At 39.3% G+C, this 20,830-nt stretch overlaps 1 protein-coding gene across 1 annotated transcript in view; it reads right to left on the reverse strand.

Annotated features, from left to right (window-relative positions):
• Positions 1-20,830, reverse strand: part of LOC128652635 (WD repeat-containing protein 64-like) — a 385,941-nt gene that overhangs the window by 230,954 nt on the left and 134,157 nt on the right. The window contains exon 12 of the mRNA XM_053705567.1: positions 12,394-12,514. Within this exon, the coding sequence (XP_053561542.1) occupies positions 12,394-12,514 (121 nt within the window). The remainder of the gene's footprint in view (positions 1-12,393; positions 12,515-20,830) is intronic.

A 20,830-nucleotide genomic window follows, 5' to 3' on the forward strand; every position in this document is an offset into this window, starting at 1 on the left:
ATATATATATATATATATATATATTATCCTCCACATGCATGCATTCTTACTTCCAACTGAAAGCCGCCAGGGTGCTATACAATTATGAAACAAAGATTCCAGAGTTAAGCATACAGGTGTAATGACAATTTATTCAGTGACATTTTATAAAGATACACCTAGATTACAAGTTTTGCGCTATAGTGGGTGCGAAATGAACGCAACAAAAGTTGTGTTATTTCACCTTCTATAGCGCTGCCATTAGAAGTTTTTGAAAAGAAGCCTTGTGCTTGCGATATGATGGCAATAAGCTCCATACCACACAAAATCCAAGCGCTGCTTTGACATGCTCATGCACGCTTTCCCCATAGACATCAATGGGAAGAATGTGTTAGAAAAAAAAACTAACACCTGAAGCGCCAAATGAAAAGCTCCGTAACGCAACCCCATTGATGTCTATGGGGAAAAAAAGTTACATTTAAACCTAACACCCTAACATAAACCCTACGTCTAAACACCCCTAATCTGCTGCCCCGACATCGCTGACACCTACATAAAGCTATTAACCCCTAATCTGCCACTCCCGACATTGCCGCCACTAAATAAAGTTATTAACCCCTAAACCTCTGGCCTCCCACATCACCGCTATTAAACAAACCTATTAACCCATAAACTGACAGCCCCCCACATCGCAAAAAAATGAATTAAACTATTAACCCCTAAACCTAACAACCCCCTAACTTTATATTAAAATGACAATATCCCTATCTTAAAATGAATAAAAACTTACCTGTGAAATTAAAAAAAACTAAGCTTAAACTATACAGGTGAAACTCGAAAAATTAGAATATCGTGCAAAAGTTAATTTATTTCACTAATGCAACTTAAAAGGTGAAACTAATATATGAGATAGACTCATTACATGCAAGTCAAGATAGTTCAAGCTGTGATTTGTCATAATTGTGATGATTATGGCTTACAGCTCATGAAAACCCCAAATTCACAATCTCAGAAAATTAGAATATTGTGAAAAAGTGCAATATTCTAGGCTCAAAGTGTCCCACTCTAATCAGCTAATTAAGCCATAACACCTGCAAAGGGTTCCTGAGCCTTTAAATGGTCTCTCAGTCTGGTTCAGTAGGAATCACAATCATGGGAAAGACTGCTGACCTGACAGTTGTGCAGAAAACCATCATTGACACCCTCCATAAGGAGGGAAAGCCTCAAAAGGTAATTGCAAAAGAAGTTGGATGTTCCCAAAGTGCTGTATCAAAGCACATTAATAGAAAGTTATGTGGAAGGGAAAAGTGTGGAAGAAAAAGGTGCACAAGCAGCAGGGATGACCGCAGCCTGGAGAGGATTGTCAGGAAAAGGCCAATCAAAAGTGTTGGGGACTTTCACAAGGAGAGGACTGAGGCTGGAGTCAGTGCATTAAGAGCCACCACACACAGACTGATCCTGGACATGGGCTTCAAATGTCGTATTCCTCTTGTCAAGCCACTCCTGAACAACAAACAACGTCAGAAGCGTCTTACCTGGGCTAAAGAAAAACAGACCTGGTCTGTTGCTCAGTGGTCCAAAGTCCTCTTTTCTGATGAGAGCAAATTTTGCATCTTATTTGGAAACCAAGGACCCAGAGTGTGGAGGAAGAATGGAGAGGCACACACTGCAAGATGCTTGAAGTCCAGTGTGAAGTTTCCACAGTCTGTGTTGATTTGGGGAGCCATTTCATCTGCTGGTGTTGGTCCACTGTGCTTCTTTAAGTCCAGGGTCAACGCAGCCGTCTGCCAGGAGATTTTGGAGCACTTCATGCTTCCTTCCGCAGACGAGCTCTATGGGGATGCTGACTTCATTTTCCAGCAGGAACTTGCCCACACTGCTAAAAGCACCAAAACCTGGTTCAATGACCGTGGGATTACTGTGCTTAATTGGCCAGCAAACTCGCCTGACCTGAACCCCATAGAGAATCTATGGGGCATTGCCAAGAGAAAGATGAGAGACATGAGACCAAACAATGCAGAAGAGCTGATGGCCTCTATTGAAGCATTCTGGTCTTCCATAACACCTCAGCAGTGCCTCAGGCTGATAGCTTCCATGCTACGCCGCATTGAGGCAGTAATTGATACAAAAGGGGCCCAAACCAAGTACAGTACTGAGTACATACAGTATGCATGCTTGTACTTTCAGAGGTCTGATATTGTTCTATGTACAATCCTTGTTTTAATGATTGCATGTAATATTCTAATTTTCTGAGATTGTGGATTTGGGGTTTTCATGAGCTGTAAGCCATAATCATCACAATTATGACAAATCACGGCTTGAACTATCTTGCTTTGCATGTAATGAGTCTATCTCATATATTAGTTTCACCTTTTAAGTTGCATTAGTGAAATAAATTAACTTTTGCACGATATTCTAATTTTTCGAGTTTCACCTGTATATTAAACTAACATTACTATTATACTAAAATTAAAATAACTACAAATTAAAAAAACTTAATTACACATTAAAAAAACCTAACACTACTAAAAAAATTAAATCTACAGTTACAAAAGAAAATTACTAAATTACAAAAAATAAAAAAACACTAAATTACAAAAAATAACAAACACAAAATTACAAAAAATAACAAACAAAATTATCCAAAATAAAACCAATTACACCTAATCTAATAGCCCAATAAAAATACCCCCCAAAATAAAAAAAAACCCTAGCCTACAATAAACTACCAATAGCCCTTAAAAGGGCCTTTTGTAAGACATTGTCCTACAGAAATCAGCTCTTTTCCCTGAAAAAAAAATACAAAGACCCCCCAACAGTAAAACCCACCACCCAACCAAGCCCCCAAAATAAAAAACCTAACTCTGACAAAAAACTAATCTACCCATTGCCCTGAAGAGGGCATTTGTATGGGCATTGCCCTTAAAAGGGCATTCAGCTGTTTATCATTGCCCTGAAAAGGGCATTTAGCTCTTTTAAGAATGCCCAAACCCTAATCTAAAAAAAAAAAAACACACAAAAAAAGTAAAAAAAAAAAACCTAACACTAACCCCTGACGATCCACTTACAGTTTCTGAAGTCCGGACATCCAGGCGGTGAGGTCTTTATACATCCAGGTGGCATCTTCTATCTTCATCCTGGCGGCGTGAAGCGGATTCATCCTTCAAGACATCCGGCGCGGAGCATCCTCTTCATACGGTCGCTGCAGTATACTGAATCTTCAATGCAAGGGAGCCTTTTCAAAATGATGTCCCTTGCATTCCTATTGGCTGATTTGATTTTTGAAATTTAAATCAGCCAAAAGGATGAGAGCTACTGAAATCCTATTGGCTGTTCAAATCAGCCAATAGGATGAGCGCTACTGAATCGTCATTTTTTTGAGTGCGGGACTGACTTTGCGTTACAGGCTAAAATGCTTGCGGTATAGATATACCGAAAAGACTCGTAAGGGCTGTGTTCTGGTTTTTACGCTGAAATGGCCATTTTTTCATCGTTAAAACCGGAACGCAAAATTTGTAATCTAGGTGTAAGTAAGTAAAGTGCTACACCCCTTTGGAATACCAGTGAAAGCACAGCGTCTGCAAAGCGTACAGGTGTAAGACTCCAGCTAATACATTTTCATTACACCTGTTGACTTAAAGGGACATGAAATCCAAAAAAACATAATTTATGTAAGAACTTACCTGATAAATTCATTTTTTTCATATTGGCAAGAGTCCATGAGCTAGTGACGTATGGGATATACAATCCTACCAGGAGGGGCAAAGTTTCCTAAAACCTCAAAATGCCTATAAATACACCCCTCACCACACCCACAATTCAGTTTAATGAATAGCCAAGTAGTGGGGTGATAAAGAAAGGAGTAAAAAGCATCAACAAAGGAATTTGGAAATAATTGTGCTTTATACAAAAAAATCATAACCACCATAAAAAGGGTGGGCCTAATGGACTCTTGCCAAAATGTAAGAAATTAACTTATCAGGTAAGTTCTTACATAAATTATGTTTTCTTTCATGTAATTGGCAAGAGTCCATGAGCTAGTGACGTATGGGATAGTAATACCCAAGATGTGGAACTCCACACAAGAGTCACTAGACTAGACTAGAGGGAGGGATAAAACAATAACAGCCATTTTTCACTGAAAAAAATAAATCCACAACCCAAAATATAAGTTTTTATTCTCATAATGAAAAGAAAAAACTCAAACATAAGCAGAGGAATCAAACTGAAACAGCTGCCTGCAAAACTTTTCTACCAAAAACTGCTTCCGAAGAAGCAAATACATAAAAACGGTAGAATTTAGTAAATGTATGCAAAGAAGACCAAGTTGCTGCTTTGCAAATCTGATCAACTGAAGCTTCATTCTTAAAAGCCCATGACGTGGAGACTGACCTAGTAGAATGAGCTGTAATTCTCTGAGGTGGGGCTTGACCCGAATCCAAATAAGCCTGATGAATCAAAAGCTTTAACCAAGATGCCAAGGAAATGGCAGAAGCCTTCTGACCTTTCCTAGAACCAGAAAAGATAACAAATAGACCAGAAGTCTTCCTGAAATCTTTAGTAACTTCAACATAATATTTCAAAGCTCTTACCACATCCAAAGAATGTAAGGATCTCTTCAAAGAATTCTTAGGATTAGGACATAAAGAAGGGACAACAATTTCTCTATTAATGTTGTTAGAATTCATAACCTTAGGTAAAAATTTAAATGAAGTCCGCAAAACTGCCTTATCCTGATGGAAAATCAGAAAAGGAGACTCACAAGAAAGAGCAGATAATTCAGAAACTCTTCTAGCAGAAGAGATAGCCAAAAGGAACAATACTTTCCAAGAAAGTAGTTTAATGTCCAAAGAATGCATAGCCTCAAAAGGAGGAGCCTGTAAAGCCTTCAAAACCAAATTAAGACTCCAAGGAGGAGAGATTGATTTAATGACAGGCTTGATATGGACCAAAGCCTGTACAAAACAGTGAATATCAGGAAGGTTAGCAATCTTTCTATGAAATAAAACAGAAAGAGCAGAGATTTGTCCCTTCAAGGAACTTGCATACAAACCCTTATCCAAAACATCCTGAAGAAACTGTAAAATTCTAGGAATTCTAAAAGAATGCCTGGATAATTTATGAGAAGAACACCCTGAGATATAAGACTTCCAAACTTGATAATAAATCTTCCTAGAAACAGATTTACGAGCCTATAACATAGTATTAATCACTGAGTCAGAGAAACCTCTATGACTAAGAGTTCAATTTCCATACCTTCAAATTTAATGATTTAAGATCCTGATGGAAAAACAGACCTTGAGACAGAAGGTCTAGCTTTAATGGAAGTGGCCAAGGTTGGCAACTGGACATCCAAACAAGATCCGCATAACAAAACCTGTGAGGCTATGCTGGAACTACCAGCAACACAAACGCTTGTTCCATGATGATTTTGGAGATCACTCTTGGAAGAAGAACTAGAGGCGGGAAAATTTACAATTAGGTATTTTATCCTGAGGCAAAGAAACTCCCTTCCCTCCAGTGACAGTTGAAATAATCGAATCCAACTGAGAACCAAATAACTTTGTAGTAATCTAGACTTAGATACCATGTCAGCATTCCAATATCTGAGCCACAAAGCTATTCTAGCTAAAATAGCTAAAGACATAGATTTAACATCAATTTTGATGATATCAAAGATGGCATCACATATAAAATGATTAGCATGTTATTAGATTGTGGGTGTGGTGAGGGGTGTATTTATAGGCATTTTGAGGTTTGGGAAACTTTCCCCCTCCTGGTAGGATTGTATATCCCATATGTCACTAGCTCATAGACTCTCGCCAATTACATGAAATAAATTATTTCATGATTTAGATAGAAAATACAATTTTAAACAACTTTCTAATCTACTTCTATTATCTAATTTTCTTCATTCCCTTGGTAACATTGGTTGAAGTAGCAGCAGTGCACTACTGGTTTCTAACTGAACACATGGGTGAGCCAATGGCAATCAGTATATATATATGCAGCCACCAATCAGCAGCTAGAACCTAGGTTCTTTCCTGAGCTTTCCTAGATAAATCTGCCAGCAAAGTATAACAAGAGAAGGAAGCAAATTAAATAATAGAAGTAAATTGGAAAGTTGTTTAAAATTGTATAATGTATCTGAATCATGAAAGAATTTTTTTGGGTTTCATGTCCCTTTTTGGGTTTCAAGTCCAGTGAGCACTTAAAAGGTCACTAAACCCAAATTTTTTCTTTAACTATTCAATTAAAGGGATACTAAACCCAATTTTTTTCTTTAATGATTCAGATAGAGCATACAATTTTAAGCAATTTTCTAATTTACTCCTATCATAAATTTTTCTTCGTTCTCTTGCTATCTTTATTTAAAAAGCAGGAATGGAATGCTTAAGAGCCGGACCATTTTTGGTTAATAACCTGGGTTATGTAGCCACCAATAAGCAAGCACTATCCAGGGTGCTGAACCTAAAATGGGCTGGCTCCTAAGCTTTAAATTCCTGCTTTTTAAATAAAGATAACAAGAAAACGAAGAAAAATTGATAGTAGGTGTAAATTGAAAAGTTGCATAAAATTGCATGCTCTATCTGAATCATTAAAGAAAAAATTTGGGTTTAGTATTCCTTTAATTGAAATTTTGTTTGCGCTAGAGTGCACCCGTTTACTTTCACGTTGTAATATGCATGCAAATGAGCCAAGTCACGCTAATGCTTGTTCTCTAACATATACTGTATTTATAGGGTTGCTACCAAAAAAGTATTTTACAGACAAAGCTGGTATTTTTAAGGTTCAACTCCATTTAAATAATAAAGGATAAATATAGAAATGAAGGTCCTGTCATAAAGAAACTTCTACTAGCAGCTGTGTAAATTTATGCTAATGAGCGTGGCCACTATTTTTTACAAATAATTTGGCAACTCTATGCATTTATTTATTTATGGTACTGTATATGCTATAGTTTCATAACCTCTGGTACATATTCACTAAATATCTGCACAGACAAAAAAAAATTTAACAAAAAAAAGTTATTCTGTTTTGTCCAATATTTATTAAAGTTCTGAAGTAATTTGTTAACAAAAATCCACTTGTCTGCTATTTGCTATTAAGAATATCTTAAAGGGATACTGAACCCAAATTTTTTCTTTCATGTATCAGATAGAGCATGCAATTTTAAGCAACTTTCTAATTTACTTCTATTATCAATTTTTCTTCGTTCTCTTGCTATCTTTATTTGAAAAAGAAGGCATCTAAGCTAAGGAGACAGCAAGTGTTTGGTTCAGTACCATGGACAGAACTTGTTTATTGGTGCTGTCCAATCAGCAAGGACAAAACATGTTTTTCACCAAAAATGGGCCGGCATCTAAACTTACATTCTTGCTTTTCAAATTAACATACCAAGAGAATGAAGAAAAATTGATAATAGGAGTAAATTAGAAAGTTGCTTAAAATTGCATGCTCTATCTGAATCACGAAATAAAAAAATTGGGTTCAGTGTCCCTTTATGGGCAGCAAAGGACAGCAGCTTAGGGATAGGAAAGTCAAAATTAAACTTGCATGATTCACTTTAAAATTCAGTTCTATTTTCAAATGTGCTTAGTTCTCTTGGTATCCCTTGTTGAAAATGAATACGAACATAGCCTACACTAGTGGGAGCTAGCTGCTGATTGGCGCATGCACACATTTGTCTCTTGTGATTGGCTAACTAGTTGTGTTCAGCTTCCTGCCAGTAGTGCAATGATGTTCCTTCAGCAAAGGATAACAAGATAATGAAGCAAATTTGATAATAGAATTACATTGGAAAGTTGTTTAAAACTGTATGTTCTATCTGAATCATGAAAGAAAATGTTGGGGCTTCCTATCCTTTTAACCCCTTAACGACCAAGGACGTACGCCACACGTCCTCAAAAAAAATACAGTTAATGACCGAGGACGTGTGGCGTACGTCCTTGGTCTGGAAAGCAGCTGGAAGCGATCCTGCTCGCTTCCAGCTGCTTTCCGGTTATTGCAGTGATGCCTCGATATCGAGGCATCGTGCAATAACCCCCCTTGGCCATCCGATGCAGAGAGAGCCACTCTGTGGCCCTCTCTGCACCAGACATCGGTGGCCGGTATCGTTGGTGGGTGGGAGCAAGTCTGGGAGGCGGGTGGGCGGCCATCGATGTGCCGAGTGGAGTGGAGGGGGGCTGGATCGGGGGCGGGACAGACGGGGGCGCGCACAGGAGCGCGCGTGCATGGGGGGCGGCGGGTGGGCGTGTGCACGGGGTGGGAGCGGGAGGGAACCGCTACACTGCAGAAAAAAAAGTTAAGAAATGTTAAAAAAATATATATATTTAACAAAATAAATGATGATCTAAGGGTTCTGGAAGGGGTGGGGGGTTGGTCTGGGGGGGGGGGGAAGCTACACTACAGAAAACGGCAATAAAAAAAACCAAAAAACATACTTTTTGTTACTAAACTGGGTACTGGCAGACAGCTGCCAGTAACCAAGATGGCGCCCATTAAGGCAGAGGGGGAGGGTTAGAAAGCTGTTTGGTGGGGGATCAGTGAGGTTGGGGGCTAAGGGGGATCCTACACAGCAGCATATGTAAATATGCCACGCAAAAAAAAAGCCCAAATATAGCTTTTATTTTAGTACTGGCAGAGTTTCTGCCAGTACTTAAGATGGCGGGGACAATTGTGGGGTGGGGGAGGGAAGAGAGCTGTTTGGGAGGGATCAGGGGGTCTGATGTTTTAGGTGGGAGGCTGAGCGCTACACTAAAGCTAAAATTAACCCTGCAAGCTCCCTACAAGCTACATAATTAACCCCATCACTGCTAGCCATAATACACGTGTGATGCACAGCGGCATTTGGCGGCCTTCTAATTACCACAAAGCAACGCCAAAGCCATATATGTCTGCTATTTCTGAATAAAGGGGATCCCAGAGAAGCATTTACAACCATTTGTGCCATAATTGCACAAGCTGTTTGTAAATGATTTCAGTGAGAAACCTAAAATTGTGAAAGATTTTACGTTTTTTTTAATTTGATCGCATTTGGCTGTGAAATGGTGGCATTACATGTACCAAAATTGGCCTAGATCAATACTTGGGGTTGTCTACTACACTACACTAAAGCTAAAATTACCCCTAAAAGCTACCTACATGCTCCCTAATTAACCCCTTCACTGCTGGGCATAATACACGTGTAGTGCGCAGTGGCATTTAGCAGCCTTCTAATTACCAAAAAGCAACGCCAAAGCCATATAAGTCTGCTATTTCTGAACAAAGGGGATCCCAGAGAATAATTTACAATAATTTAAGCCATAATTGCACAAGCTGTTTGTAAATAATGAGAATCCAAAAGTTTGTGAAAAAATTAGTGAAAAAGTGAACAATTTTTTGTATTTAATCGCATTTGGCGGTGAAATGGTGGCATGAAATATACCAAAATGGGCCTAGATCAATACTTTGGGATGTCTACTAAAAAAAAATATATACATGTCAATGGAAATTCAGAGATTCCTGAAAGATATTAGTGTTCTAATGTAACTAGCGCTAATTTTGAAAAATAATGGTTTGGAAATAGCAAAGTGCTACTTGTATTTATGGACCTATAACTTACAAAAAAAGCAAAGAAGATGTAAACATTGGGTATTTCTAAACTCAGGACAAAATTTAGAAACTATTTAGCATGGGTGTTTTTTGGTGGTTGTAGATGTGTAACAGATTTTGGGGGTCAAAGTTAGAAAAAGTGTGTTTTTTTCCATTTTTTCCTCATATTTTATAATTTTTTTTATAGTAAATTATAAGATATAATGAAAATAATAGTATTTTTAGAAAGTCCATTTAATGGCGAGAAAAACGGTATATAATATGTGTGGGTACAGTAAATGAGTAAGAGGAAAATTACAGCTAAACACAAACACCGCAGAAATGTAAAAATAGCCTTGGTCCCAAACGGACAGAAAATGGAAAAGTGCTGTGGTCATTAAGGGGTTAACCTTTTCACTACCGGGACTTCCAGTCAAAAACTTGCCTAAAATACCAGAGCATTTTTAGCATTTTTGTTATCACTCTATTTAAACAGAAATAGAGCCTTGTTTTTTATCTATCAAATCTATATATATTTTTAAGTAGATAACCCAAAGTATTGATCTAGGCCAATTTGGTATATTTTATGCCACCATTTCACTGCCAAATGCCATCAAATAAAAGAAGTTTGTACTTTTTTCACAAACTTTGGGTTTCTCACAGAAATTATTTACAAACAGCTTGTGCAATCATGGCACAAATGGTTGTAAAAGCTTCTCTGGGATCCCCTTTGGTCACAAATAGCAGACATGTATGGCTTTGGCATTGCTTTTTGGTAATTAGAAGGCTGCTAATTGCAGCTGTGCACCACACTTCTATTATTCCCGCCAGTGAAGGGGTTAATTAGGTAGTTAAAAAGGTAATGTTAGCTTTAGTGTAGAGAATAGCCTCCTACCTGACACTCCCCACCCCCTGATCCCTACCTGATCCCACACAGTGTCACCATCTGTAACGATCAGGCATCTGCCCTCATATGGAGGCGGAGCACTGATCGTGCTCCGGCTCCATATGCGGCAGATGCCTGAAGCTTTCAGAGCTCCAGTGCTGGAGCATCCAGAAAAGACGACGTATATATATGTGGTGCGGTACGAAAGAAAGAGTAGCGCACAATGTATATATACGTCGGATTGGGTTAAAGGGTTAAGTAAAGCAATAGTAGTAACTAGTGTTGTGGGGGTTTTTTTTCAATTGGGTCTAGATTGGCCAAGAACAAAACTAAAGCTTACATAGTTAGGAGGCTGACACATAAATCAATCAACTGACTTGTTAATTTGAATTTTGGAAACCTTTCCTAACTAAATCATGCAAATATGAACTTTTAAAGCATTTCTCGCCTATAGAAGTGTTTGAATTGACCTTTACTCTAAAGGCAGCAATGTTCAGTCACACAGACCGTAAGTATTGCCTGCCTGGCCCTCACTCACATTGACTTAGCTGTGCTTAAACAGAAAGCGTAAGAGATGCTGATACAAAGTGTGCCACAGGGAAAAAGCCAGATAAAGTATCACAAAGTCATGTGTATGTAACCGTGGGACCTATATGATGCACTATATGCACGCATGTGACAGTGAACTGAGCCAGATAAAGTGGTATTACAAGTTGAAAGTAAACACGATTGCTTAAGCGCAATCACAAGTTAAGATAGAATGAATACAGCGTTCTCAGTGCTCTAGTTAACTGCTTTGCAAAACAAAAAAAATTCACAAAATGCATAAAAAATACATTACAAAGTACACTTACACTCATAACACTATCTAATAAAAATGATTAAAAACATAGAATTGCACATAAAAGTTATAAGGGCTCAAAGATATGAGATCTCAGGTGTTAGAAAGAAAAGCCAGGCAAAGGGCTTTAACACAGATATATATATATATATATATATATATATATATATATATATATATATATATATATATATATATATATATATATATATATATATATATATATACTGTGTGTGTATATATATATATATAAAATTGTATTTTGCAATCAAATGCATGGCCATATACAAATACCTTTTAACCCTTATAAATATTTTTTAATATTTATATGAATATTTTTTTTTTATCAGATAGTGTTTATATGAGTATAACAGTATGTTATAATGTATTTATTTTGTGTTTGGTGCAATTTTTATTTTATCCCTAACCCTTTAAGCGAGGTCTTCAGTTGCGATATCCCTATGCGCACTAAATTTGATTGCGCTCAAGCGAACGTGTTTACTCTCTACTTGTAATATGTACGTATACTAACTCACCCACAATATTCTTATATTGTGCGCACCAACGTTAGCGTGCCACTTGTAATCTAGACCTTTGTGGGTTTATCCCATTGAATTGAACATCACCTATTAGCATATACTGTTAAAAGTACAGTAAAGTCAAAATTAAACTTTAATATTCAGATAAAAGCCCACATTTAAGAAAGACCGGGGAAACAGGGGTGTACATCATCTTCACCCCCATCATTTAGTCTAGCGGTCAGCTATCTGCTGCCTGCATTAACCATTGCCCACTATCGCAAGTCTGCAACTCCGACCTCTGCTTGCACTAAGCCAATCACGTGTAAACAGGGGCTGTCAATTTCTCAGGTCGGAAATGTCTGGTGGGATTGAGATGCATCACAAAACAGTTGGCGTAATGTGTTAAGAAGCAGCGGCTGACCTTGGCACCACAGGTGTTTTGGAACTACATTTCCCATGATTCTTAGGCACTCTGCAGTCTAGTTGAGCATCATGGAAAATGTAGTTCTGAAACATCTGAGGTACCAAGGTTAGCCATCACTGACATAGGGCAATTATTTTGAAGTTGTGAATTAGACAAAAATAAGGCCTACCTGTGACACCCAGTGTCCATGGACTTTCCAACGGATTAACAAGACATGAGGAGAAAGAACAGCATTATCAATTCCAACTGTAGCCATGTTATATTCATCTTTTGGCATTTTCTTCCATAATCTAGAGAGAAGAAAAATAAAGGTGATAATCTATCATTGAACTTTTTCTAAAACATGTACTGCCAGATTACGAGTGGCATGCTAACAGTCAGTTACACGCTAGCGAAAAGAGGTTTATTGTGGGTGTTTGCGTGCATCAGGTTTAATGGTCGTATTACAAGTTGAAAGTAAACACGAACGCATGAGCACAATTTCGATTTACACTACAATTATAACTACACCCTCAGAGCTCTGGTTATCCGTTTCGCAAAACAAAAAAGTGTCAAAAAACACATCAAAAATACATTACAAAGTACAGTTACACTCATAATAACATCATCTAATGAAAATTATCCTATATAATAAAAGGCCAAGTGTGTTTGTCCGAAGCTGTCATGCGCAGTAGACAGCACAGCACGAGGACAAACACACCTGGCCTTTGAGAGTCCCTAAGTCTCTGCTCTGCAGTGCGAGCAGAACCGAGCGTGACTGGGGGCGTGGCCGAGTGTGACTGGGGGCGTGGCCGAGCGCGAGGGCCGTGGCCAGGCGTTAAGGGGCGGGGCCAGGCGGCCCGTGAAAGGCTGTGCAGTGAGAGCTCAAAAAAGCTCAAAAGAGGGGAGAGAGGGGGTAGGGAAAAGATAAGAAAGCTGAGAGAGAGAGAGAGTTCAAGAGGGGAGAGAGAGATCAAGAGGGGAGATAAAGGGAGCACAAGAGAGGGAGCAAAAGAGAGGGGGAGAGACAGCAAAAGAGAGGGGGAGGGAGAGCAAAAGAAAGGGGACAGAGAGATCAAAAGAGAGGGGGGAAGAGAAAGAGAGGGGGAGAGAGAGAGGGGAGGAGAGAGAGAGAGGTGGGAGGTGGAGAGAGAGAGAGGGGAGAGAGAGGGGGGAGGGAGAGAGAGAGGGGAGGGAGAGAGGGGGAGGGAGAGAGAGAAGGGGAGGGAGAGAGAGAAGGGGAGGGAGAGAGAGAGGGGGAGGGAGAGAGAGAGGGGAGGGGGAGTGAGAGAGAGAGGGGGGAGTGAGAGGGGAGGGAGAGAGAGAGGGGGGAGGTAGAGAGAGAGGGGGGGAGGGGGAGAGAGAGGGGGGGAGGGGGCGAGAGAGAGGGGGAGGGGGCGAGAGAGAGGGGGAGGGGGAGAGAGAGGGGGGGAGGGGGGAGAGAGAGAGGGGAGGGGGAGAGAGAGAGGGGAGGGAGAGAGAGAGGGGAGGGAGAGAGGGGAGGGGGAGGGAGAGAGGGGAGGGAGAGAGAGAGGGGGGAGATAGAGAGGGAGAGAGAGAGAGGGGAGAGAGAAAGGAGAGAGAGGGGGGGGGGAGAGGGGGGGGGGAGAGAGAGGGGAGAAAGAGAGAGAGGGGGAGAGAGAGGGGGAGAGAGAGAGGGGGGAGAGAGAGAGAGGGGGAGAGAGAGAGAGAGGGGGAGAGAGAAGGGAGAGAGAGAGAGAGATAGAGGGGAGAGAGCGCAAAAGAGGGGGGAGAGAGAGTGCGCAAAAGAGGGTGGGATAGAGAGAGCGTAAAAGAGGGGGGGAGAGAGAGAGCGCAAAAGAGAGGGGGAGAGAGAGCGCAAAAGAGTGGGGGGAGAGAGCTCAAAAGAGAGGGGAGAGAGAGAGTGCAAAAGAGGGGGGAGAGAGAGCGCAAAAGAGGGAGAAGAGAGCGCAAAAGAGAGGGGGGAGAGAGATCTCAAAAGAGAGGGGGAGAGAAAGCGCAAAAGAGAGGGGGGAGAGAGAGCAAAAGAGAGGGGCAGGGAGAGAGGGCAAGGGTTGGGACTGCTGTACCCTGCAAAAAATGGCCTGTGTGAACGGGCTTTAGGACTAGTTTTAAAATAATGCAATAAAAAATGCACAAAAAAGGTTATCAGGGCTCAAAGATATGAGGTCTCAGGTTTTAGAAAAAAAACAGGCAAAGGGCTTTAACATTGAGATATATATATATATATATATATATATATATATATATATATATATATATATATATATATATATATATATATATATATATATATATATATATAAAAATCCAGTGCAGCCTAGCACTCACAATGACCGTGTTTATACTGGGTGCACCACAAATAAATCAAAAATGTAGAAAACAGAAGGCACTCTCCGGATTTAAATATGGGTAATCTCTTTAATCCCTTGTGTAGACGTTTCGGGGATACACTCCCCGTCTTCAGACAATCAATAATACCCAAAATATACCAATATAGTATATGTTTATATGTGTGTGCATATGTATTTATGTATATATATGTGTATATATGTATTTACAGACATATATACACTTATAAACACTCAAATACATATGTATACATATATAGACATATATACATTGGAGCCCTTTGCAGTTAAGTAGATGAAAATATGAAAAAACATATTTGCGCAATATTTATTTTTAAGTGTTATACTGTGTGTTTACTGTAAATATTTGACATTCCAATGTTCTGCACATAGCAGAATATGTTCTAAGTATTTTTAAACAGATATTCCTATATATCTGTATATATCTATAAGTTTAATACTGAAAAACTAATAAAAATAAAGTGCACCTGATTACCTCTAATGCGCTACAAACAGTGCTGTATATATCTATACCTCTATAGAACATATTCTGCAATGTGAAGAACTTTGGCAAGTGAAATATTCATATGTTCATGTCGGGTAAGCGCAAAAAAAGTTTGGCTTTTTCTGTGCATTGGGTTAGAGTGAACGAAAACTTTTTACTTTCAACTTGTAATACAAGCGCTACTCGACGAGCGTAGAAAACTTACTCCACTTGTAATCTGGCCCATAATTTTCTGAATACTGAGAAAAATTACAATAGATTAATTAAGATATTTTATTCTAATCCCAGAGTTAGAGCACATGTTAATTCCATGTTTTTGTAAAGTAACAAAGAGGTAGGAGTATTATGGAAGGTATGTATGTATGTATTATGTATGTATTAAAGGAGGTATGTATGGCTGAAAGACTTGTGCCAGTACTAAAATATGTAACATCTGTTGTAAGATTCTATCAAAATTCTTCCTTTAACAAAGGACAATTTTTCTGGGGTATATCAGCCTGGTCACATCAAAAAGAACAGCTGGGCTTCTTGAACACTGCTAAAATATGGCCCTCTCATATGTCAGGTCAAAATTTGGAATTTGCTCACTTAATATACCTGAATTAAATATTGTATAACACCCTTAAATGGCTTGTATTACACAGGAATAAATCACTTTAAATTTGTACAGCATAAATCATAATTTAAAGGAACAGTCTAGTCAAAATGGCATGCAATTTTAAACAACTTTCCAATTTACTTTTATCATCAAATTTGCTTTGTTCTATTATTATTTGGAAAACTAAACATAGGTAAGCTCATATGCTAAATTCTAAGCCCTTGAAGGCCTCCTCTTATTTCAATGCATTTCAATGCATTTCAATGCATGACAGCTAGACAGCAGTAGGTCATGTGTGCCATATAGAAAACATGCTCATTCCCATAGAATTATTAATGAGTCAGCACTGATTGTCTAAAATTCAAGTCTGTCAAAAGAACTGAAATAATGGGGCAATCTACAGAGGCTTAGATACAAGGTAATCACAGAGGTAAAAAGTACAATAATATAAACGTGTTGGTTATGCAAAACTGGGTACTCTATACTATAATCGCGTTTGTAACGCATCTGTCGCCGTTGCCAGTTGCACATGCATCCTCAAAGGAATGTTGGCTGCGCGAGGCAGCCAAAAGAATGTTGGCTGCACAAGGCAGCCAAAATAATCCACCTGGATGCAGCGTAGTCAAACCCGAAGCCTTAAAAAAAAAGAAACACGCAACCGCGCGAAATAATGAAAAAACATGTAACATTCCGCAATAAATATATAACCGCCTGCACAAAGTATAACAAAAAAATCCTAACGTTCTGCACGAAGCATTAACAAACACCTAAACCGCATCATAAAATAATAAAGTATTTAACCCTTAATCCACAAATAACATAATTAAAATTTTAACCCCTAAACCGCCAATCCCCCACATCGCAATAAACCGAATTAACCTATTAACCCCTGAACCACCAAACCCTGACATTGCAATAAACCTAATTAACCTATTAACCCCTAAACCGACAAACCCCCACATTGCAATAAACCTAATTAACCTATTAAACCCTAAACCGACAAACCCCCACATCATAATAAACCAAATTAGCCTATTAACCCATACCGCCAAAACCCCACATCGCAAAAAAACTAATTAACATTAACTCCTATACCACCAACCCCCCACAACGCAAATAAATAATTTAATTACTAAGCACCCTAACCTAACACCCCCTAAATTAACCCCAATACTAAGTTACACTTAAATAAAACCTAACATTAAATTACAAAAAAATCATCTAAAATAAAAAACTCTAAAATTACAGAAAAAAATAAACAAAAATAAAAAAATAAACCTAATCCTTATGAAAATAAAAAAGCCCCCCAAAATAAAAACACCCCCAATCTAAACTAATCTACCAATATCCCTTAAAATGGCCTTTTGTAGGGCATTGCCCTAAGTTAAACAGCTCTTTTACTTACAAAAATTACCAATTACCCCCTAACAGTAAAACCACCCACCCAACCAACCCCCCCAAAATAAAAAAACCTAGCAATATAAAAACCTAAACTTCCCATTGCCCCTAAAGGGGCATTTGTATGGGCATTGCCCTTAAAAGGTCGTTCAGTTTGCTTAAAATTGCTTAAAAACTTTTATCAAAATACTTAATTACTCTGAAAGGAAAACCTATGCATACAAAAATAACAGTGATTTTAAGGTACAGTTTGAAACAGCGCATTTTGATTTGTAGCAGGCAAAATATTAAAGTTTAAACATATGCCAGGTTCTTCCTGTTTACTTTGTCCTCCTTTGCAAACTTTTACATAGCAGAGAGCTCTCATTATTTCTAAGGAGCAGCTCGCCACTCACAGGGACAGACTTTGCCTGTGAGGCTAAACGTGGTTTTTCACGTTTTTGCTTGAGAATATTTGATCATCAGGCCCTTAGTGGAAAAAAAACTAAATTTATGCTTACCTGATAAATTTCTTTCTTTCCGGAAATGGAGATTCCACAATGTCATTCCAATTACTAGTGGGGATATTCAACTCCTGATCAGCTGGAGGAGGCAAAAAGCACCCCAGCAAAGCTGTTAAGTGTAACTTCCCTTACCCATAATCCCCAGTCATTCAGCAGAAGGAAAATGGAAAAAGAAGAAACACAATGCCTGAGGTTTATACCAAAAAACTGCTGAATTATAATTAAAAAGAGGGCGGGGTCATGGACTGTCCATGTCCGGAAAGAAATTTATCAGGAATCATAAATTTTGATTTCTTTCCTATGACATGGAGAGTCCACAACATCATTCCAAATACTAGTGGGAACCAATACCCAAGCTAGAGGACACGGAATGAACAGGGAGGGAGAAAAAAGGCAGGAGGACCTAAACAGAAGGCACTACCGTTTGAAGAACCTTTCTCCCAAAAGAAGCCTCAGCCGAAGCAAAAGTATCAAATTTGTAGAATTTGGAAAAAGTATGCAGAGAGGACCATGTTGCTGCCTTGCAAATCTGTTACACAGAAGCTTCATTTTTGAAAGCCCAAAAAGAGGAGACAGCCCTAGTGGAATGAGCCGAAATCCTCTCAGGAGGCTGCTGCCCAGCAGTCTCATAAGTAAAATGAATCATACTACTTAACCAGAGGGAAAGAGTAGTAGAAGTGGCCTTCTGACCCTAACGCTTTCCAGAGAAAACAACAAACAGGGCAGAAGACTGACGGAAATCCTTATTAGCTTGTAAGTAAATTTTAGAGCACACACAACATCCAAGTTATGCATAAAACGTTCCTTATCAGAAGAAGGATTACGACAAAAAGAAGAAACAACAATTTCCTGATTAATGATTTGATCTGGCACCATCTTTAGTATGAAGGACCGCCTTATCTGCAATGAAAAATAAGGTACGGAAATCACACTGCAGAGCTAAAATTCTCAGAAACTCTGCGAGCAGAAGAAATAGCAAGGAGAAACAAAACCCTCCAAGATAAAAATTTTATATGAACAACATGCAACGGCTTAAACTCAGCCTGCTGCAAAACTTTAAGAACTAGGTTAAGGCTCCAAGGAGGAGCAACAGGATTAAACACAGACCTGATTTTGACCAGGGCCTAAACAAAAGCTTGAACATCTCGATAATTCTGCCAGACATTTGTGCAATAGGATAGACAGAGCAGAAATCTGACCTTTCAGAGTACTGACTGATAAGCCTTTCTCCAGGCCATCCTAAAGGAAAGATAACATTCGTGGAATCCTCATCCGACTCCAAGAAAAAACTTTTAGCTTCACACTAAAAAAAAGTTATTTACGCCATACCTTAAGGTAAATCTTAAGAGTAACTGCTATGCCTGAAGCATAGAATCAATGACTGCCTCCAAAAACCTGTGTCCAGACAGGACTAGGCGTTCAATTTTCAAGCAATTAGCTTCAAAGAATCTAAATTTGGATGGAGGAATGGACCCTGAATTAGAAGGTCCTTCCTCAGAGGAAACCTCCATGGTGGAAGAGATTACATCTTTACAAGATCCGCAAACCAGATCCTGCGAGGCCAGGCAGGAACTATTATAATTACAGACACTCTCTCCTGCTTGATACAAGCAATGACTCGTGGAAGCAGAGCAAATGGAGGAAACAGGTATGCTAGCCTGAAATCCTAAGGAACCGCCAGAGCATCTATCCGGGCAGCCTGAGGATCTCTTGACCTAGAACCATACTTTGGAAGTTTGATGTTTTGATGAGACGCCATTAGATCCAACTCTGGAACCCCCCATCTGAGGGTTATCCTGGAGAACACTTATGGATGGAGAGCCCACTCCCCGGGATTAAAATCCTCTCTGCTCAGAAAATCCTCTTCCCCATTGTCCACTCCGGGAAAGTGGATGGCAGATAGGAGACAATCTTGAGCTTCCGCCCACTGCAGAATGCAAGTCACCTCTATCATGGCCAGGGAACTCCATTGGAATCTCTCTTTTTACAAAACTCTGAGTTATTTACTGGTGATTGATGTAAGCCACTGAGGGGATGTTGTCCGACTGGAATCTGAGAAACCGGACTAAAGATAAAGGAGGCCAAGATGTCAAGGCATTGAAGATTGCTCTCAACTCTAAAATATTTATGAGAGATAAGACTCCTCAGAGTCCAATGTCCCTGAGCTCTTAATGATCCCAAACTGCTCCCCAGCCAAACAGGCTGGCACTCGTGGTCACAGTCTCCCAAGATGGTCCCAAGAAACATGTGTCCTGGGACAGAAGATCCTGGGAGATCCACCAGGACAGAGAGTCCCTCGTCTGGGAGTCTGGAACTATTCTCAGGGAGAGATCAGAGTGGTCTCCTTTCTATTATCTGAGCAAGTTAAACTACAGAGCACCATCAGTCGTACACAGAGCCAGTGATGGACATACAGAGACCTGAAGAGAAGACAAGCTGCAAGATTCTGGAGATTCTGACTCATGGAAATCGAAACTATGATCGTCCCCAAAAAAACATACCCCAGTAATTCACTGAGGAATTCTATTCCAGATTTACCTTCCAACCAACAGAGAATCCATATGAGATTCTGCTAAAGGAAAAGGAGGCGACTTAACCAAGCTATCGTCCAGGTAAGGATACACTGTGATTTCCTGAGATCTAGCCATTGCCAGAAGAGCCCCTAGAACCTTGTAAAAATTTGAGGGGCAGAAGCAAGTCCGAAAGTAAGAGCTAAAGTTTAGAAGAGATTGTCCAAAAGACAAACCGAAGGAACATTCAGATACATGTCCTTCAGGTCAATGGCAAACAAGAACTGACCCTCCTGACTAAAGGGAGGATAGGACAGATAGTCTCCATTTGAAGGATTGCATCCAAGAAATGTATAAAGGCATTTCAGATGAAAAATCTTCACACTTGAATCAAGCACCTAAATGTGCAGAATCCAATATAGATTAAAAAAAAGTTATAACAGGCCAAGCTACAACAGACCTAGGCCTAATACTTTCTGAAATGCAAAATATTAAAGAATCCTATCTAAAAAAAGGCAGGAAGAAAAGAAAGTGACCACACAATCAAAGGACAAGTACAAAGAAGGATAACCTATATTGTCATATATACATGATATGGTATATTAACAAAATTATTATGTTAAATCCATATATAAATAAAATATGGCAGCATCTCAAGGTCGCTTAGAAAAACTAATGGCTAGATTACGAGTCTTTCGTTCCTTCCCTGCAGCGCTGGTATTACGGGTTTTTATCAACCCAGCGTTAAAAGGCAAGAAGTGAGCGTAGAGCAAAATTGAG

The sequence above is a fragment of the Bombina bombina genome, chromosome 3 (assembly GCF_027579735.1).
Source record: "Bombina bombina isolate aBomBom1 chromosome 3, aBomBom1.pri, whole genome shotgun sequence".
NCBI classification, from domain to species: domain Eukaryota; kingdom Metazoa; phylum Chordata; class Amphibia; order Anura; family Bombinatoridae; genus Bombina; species Bombina bombina.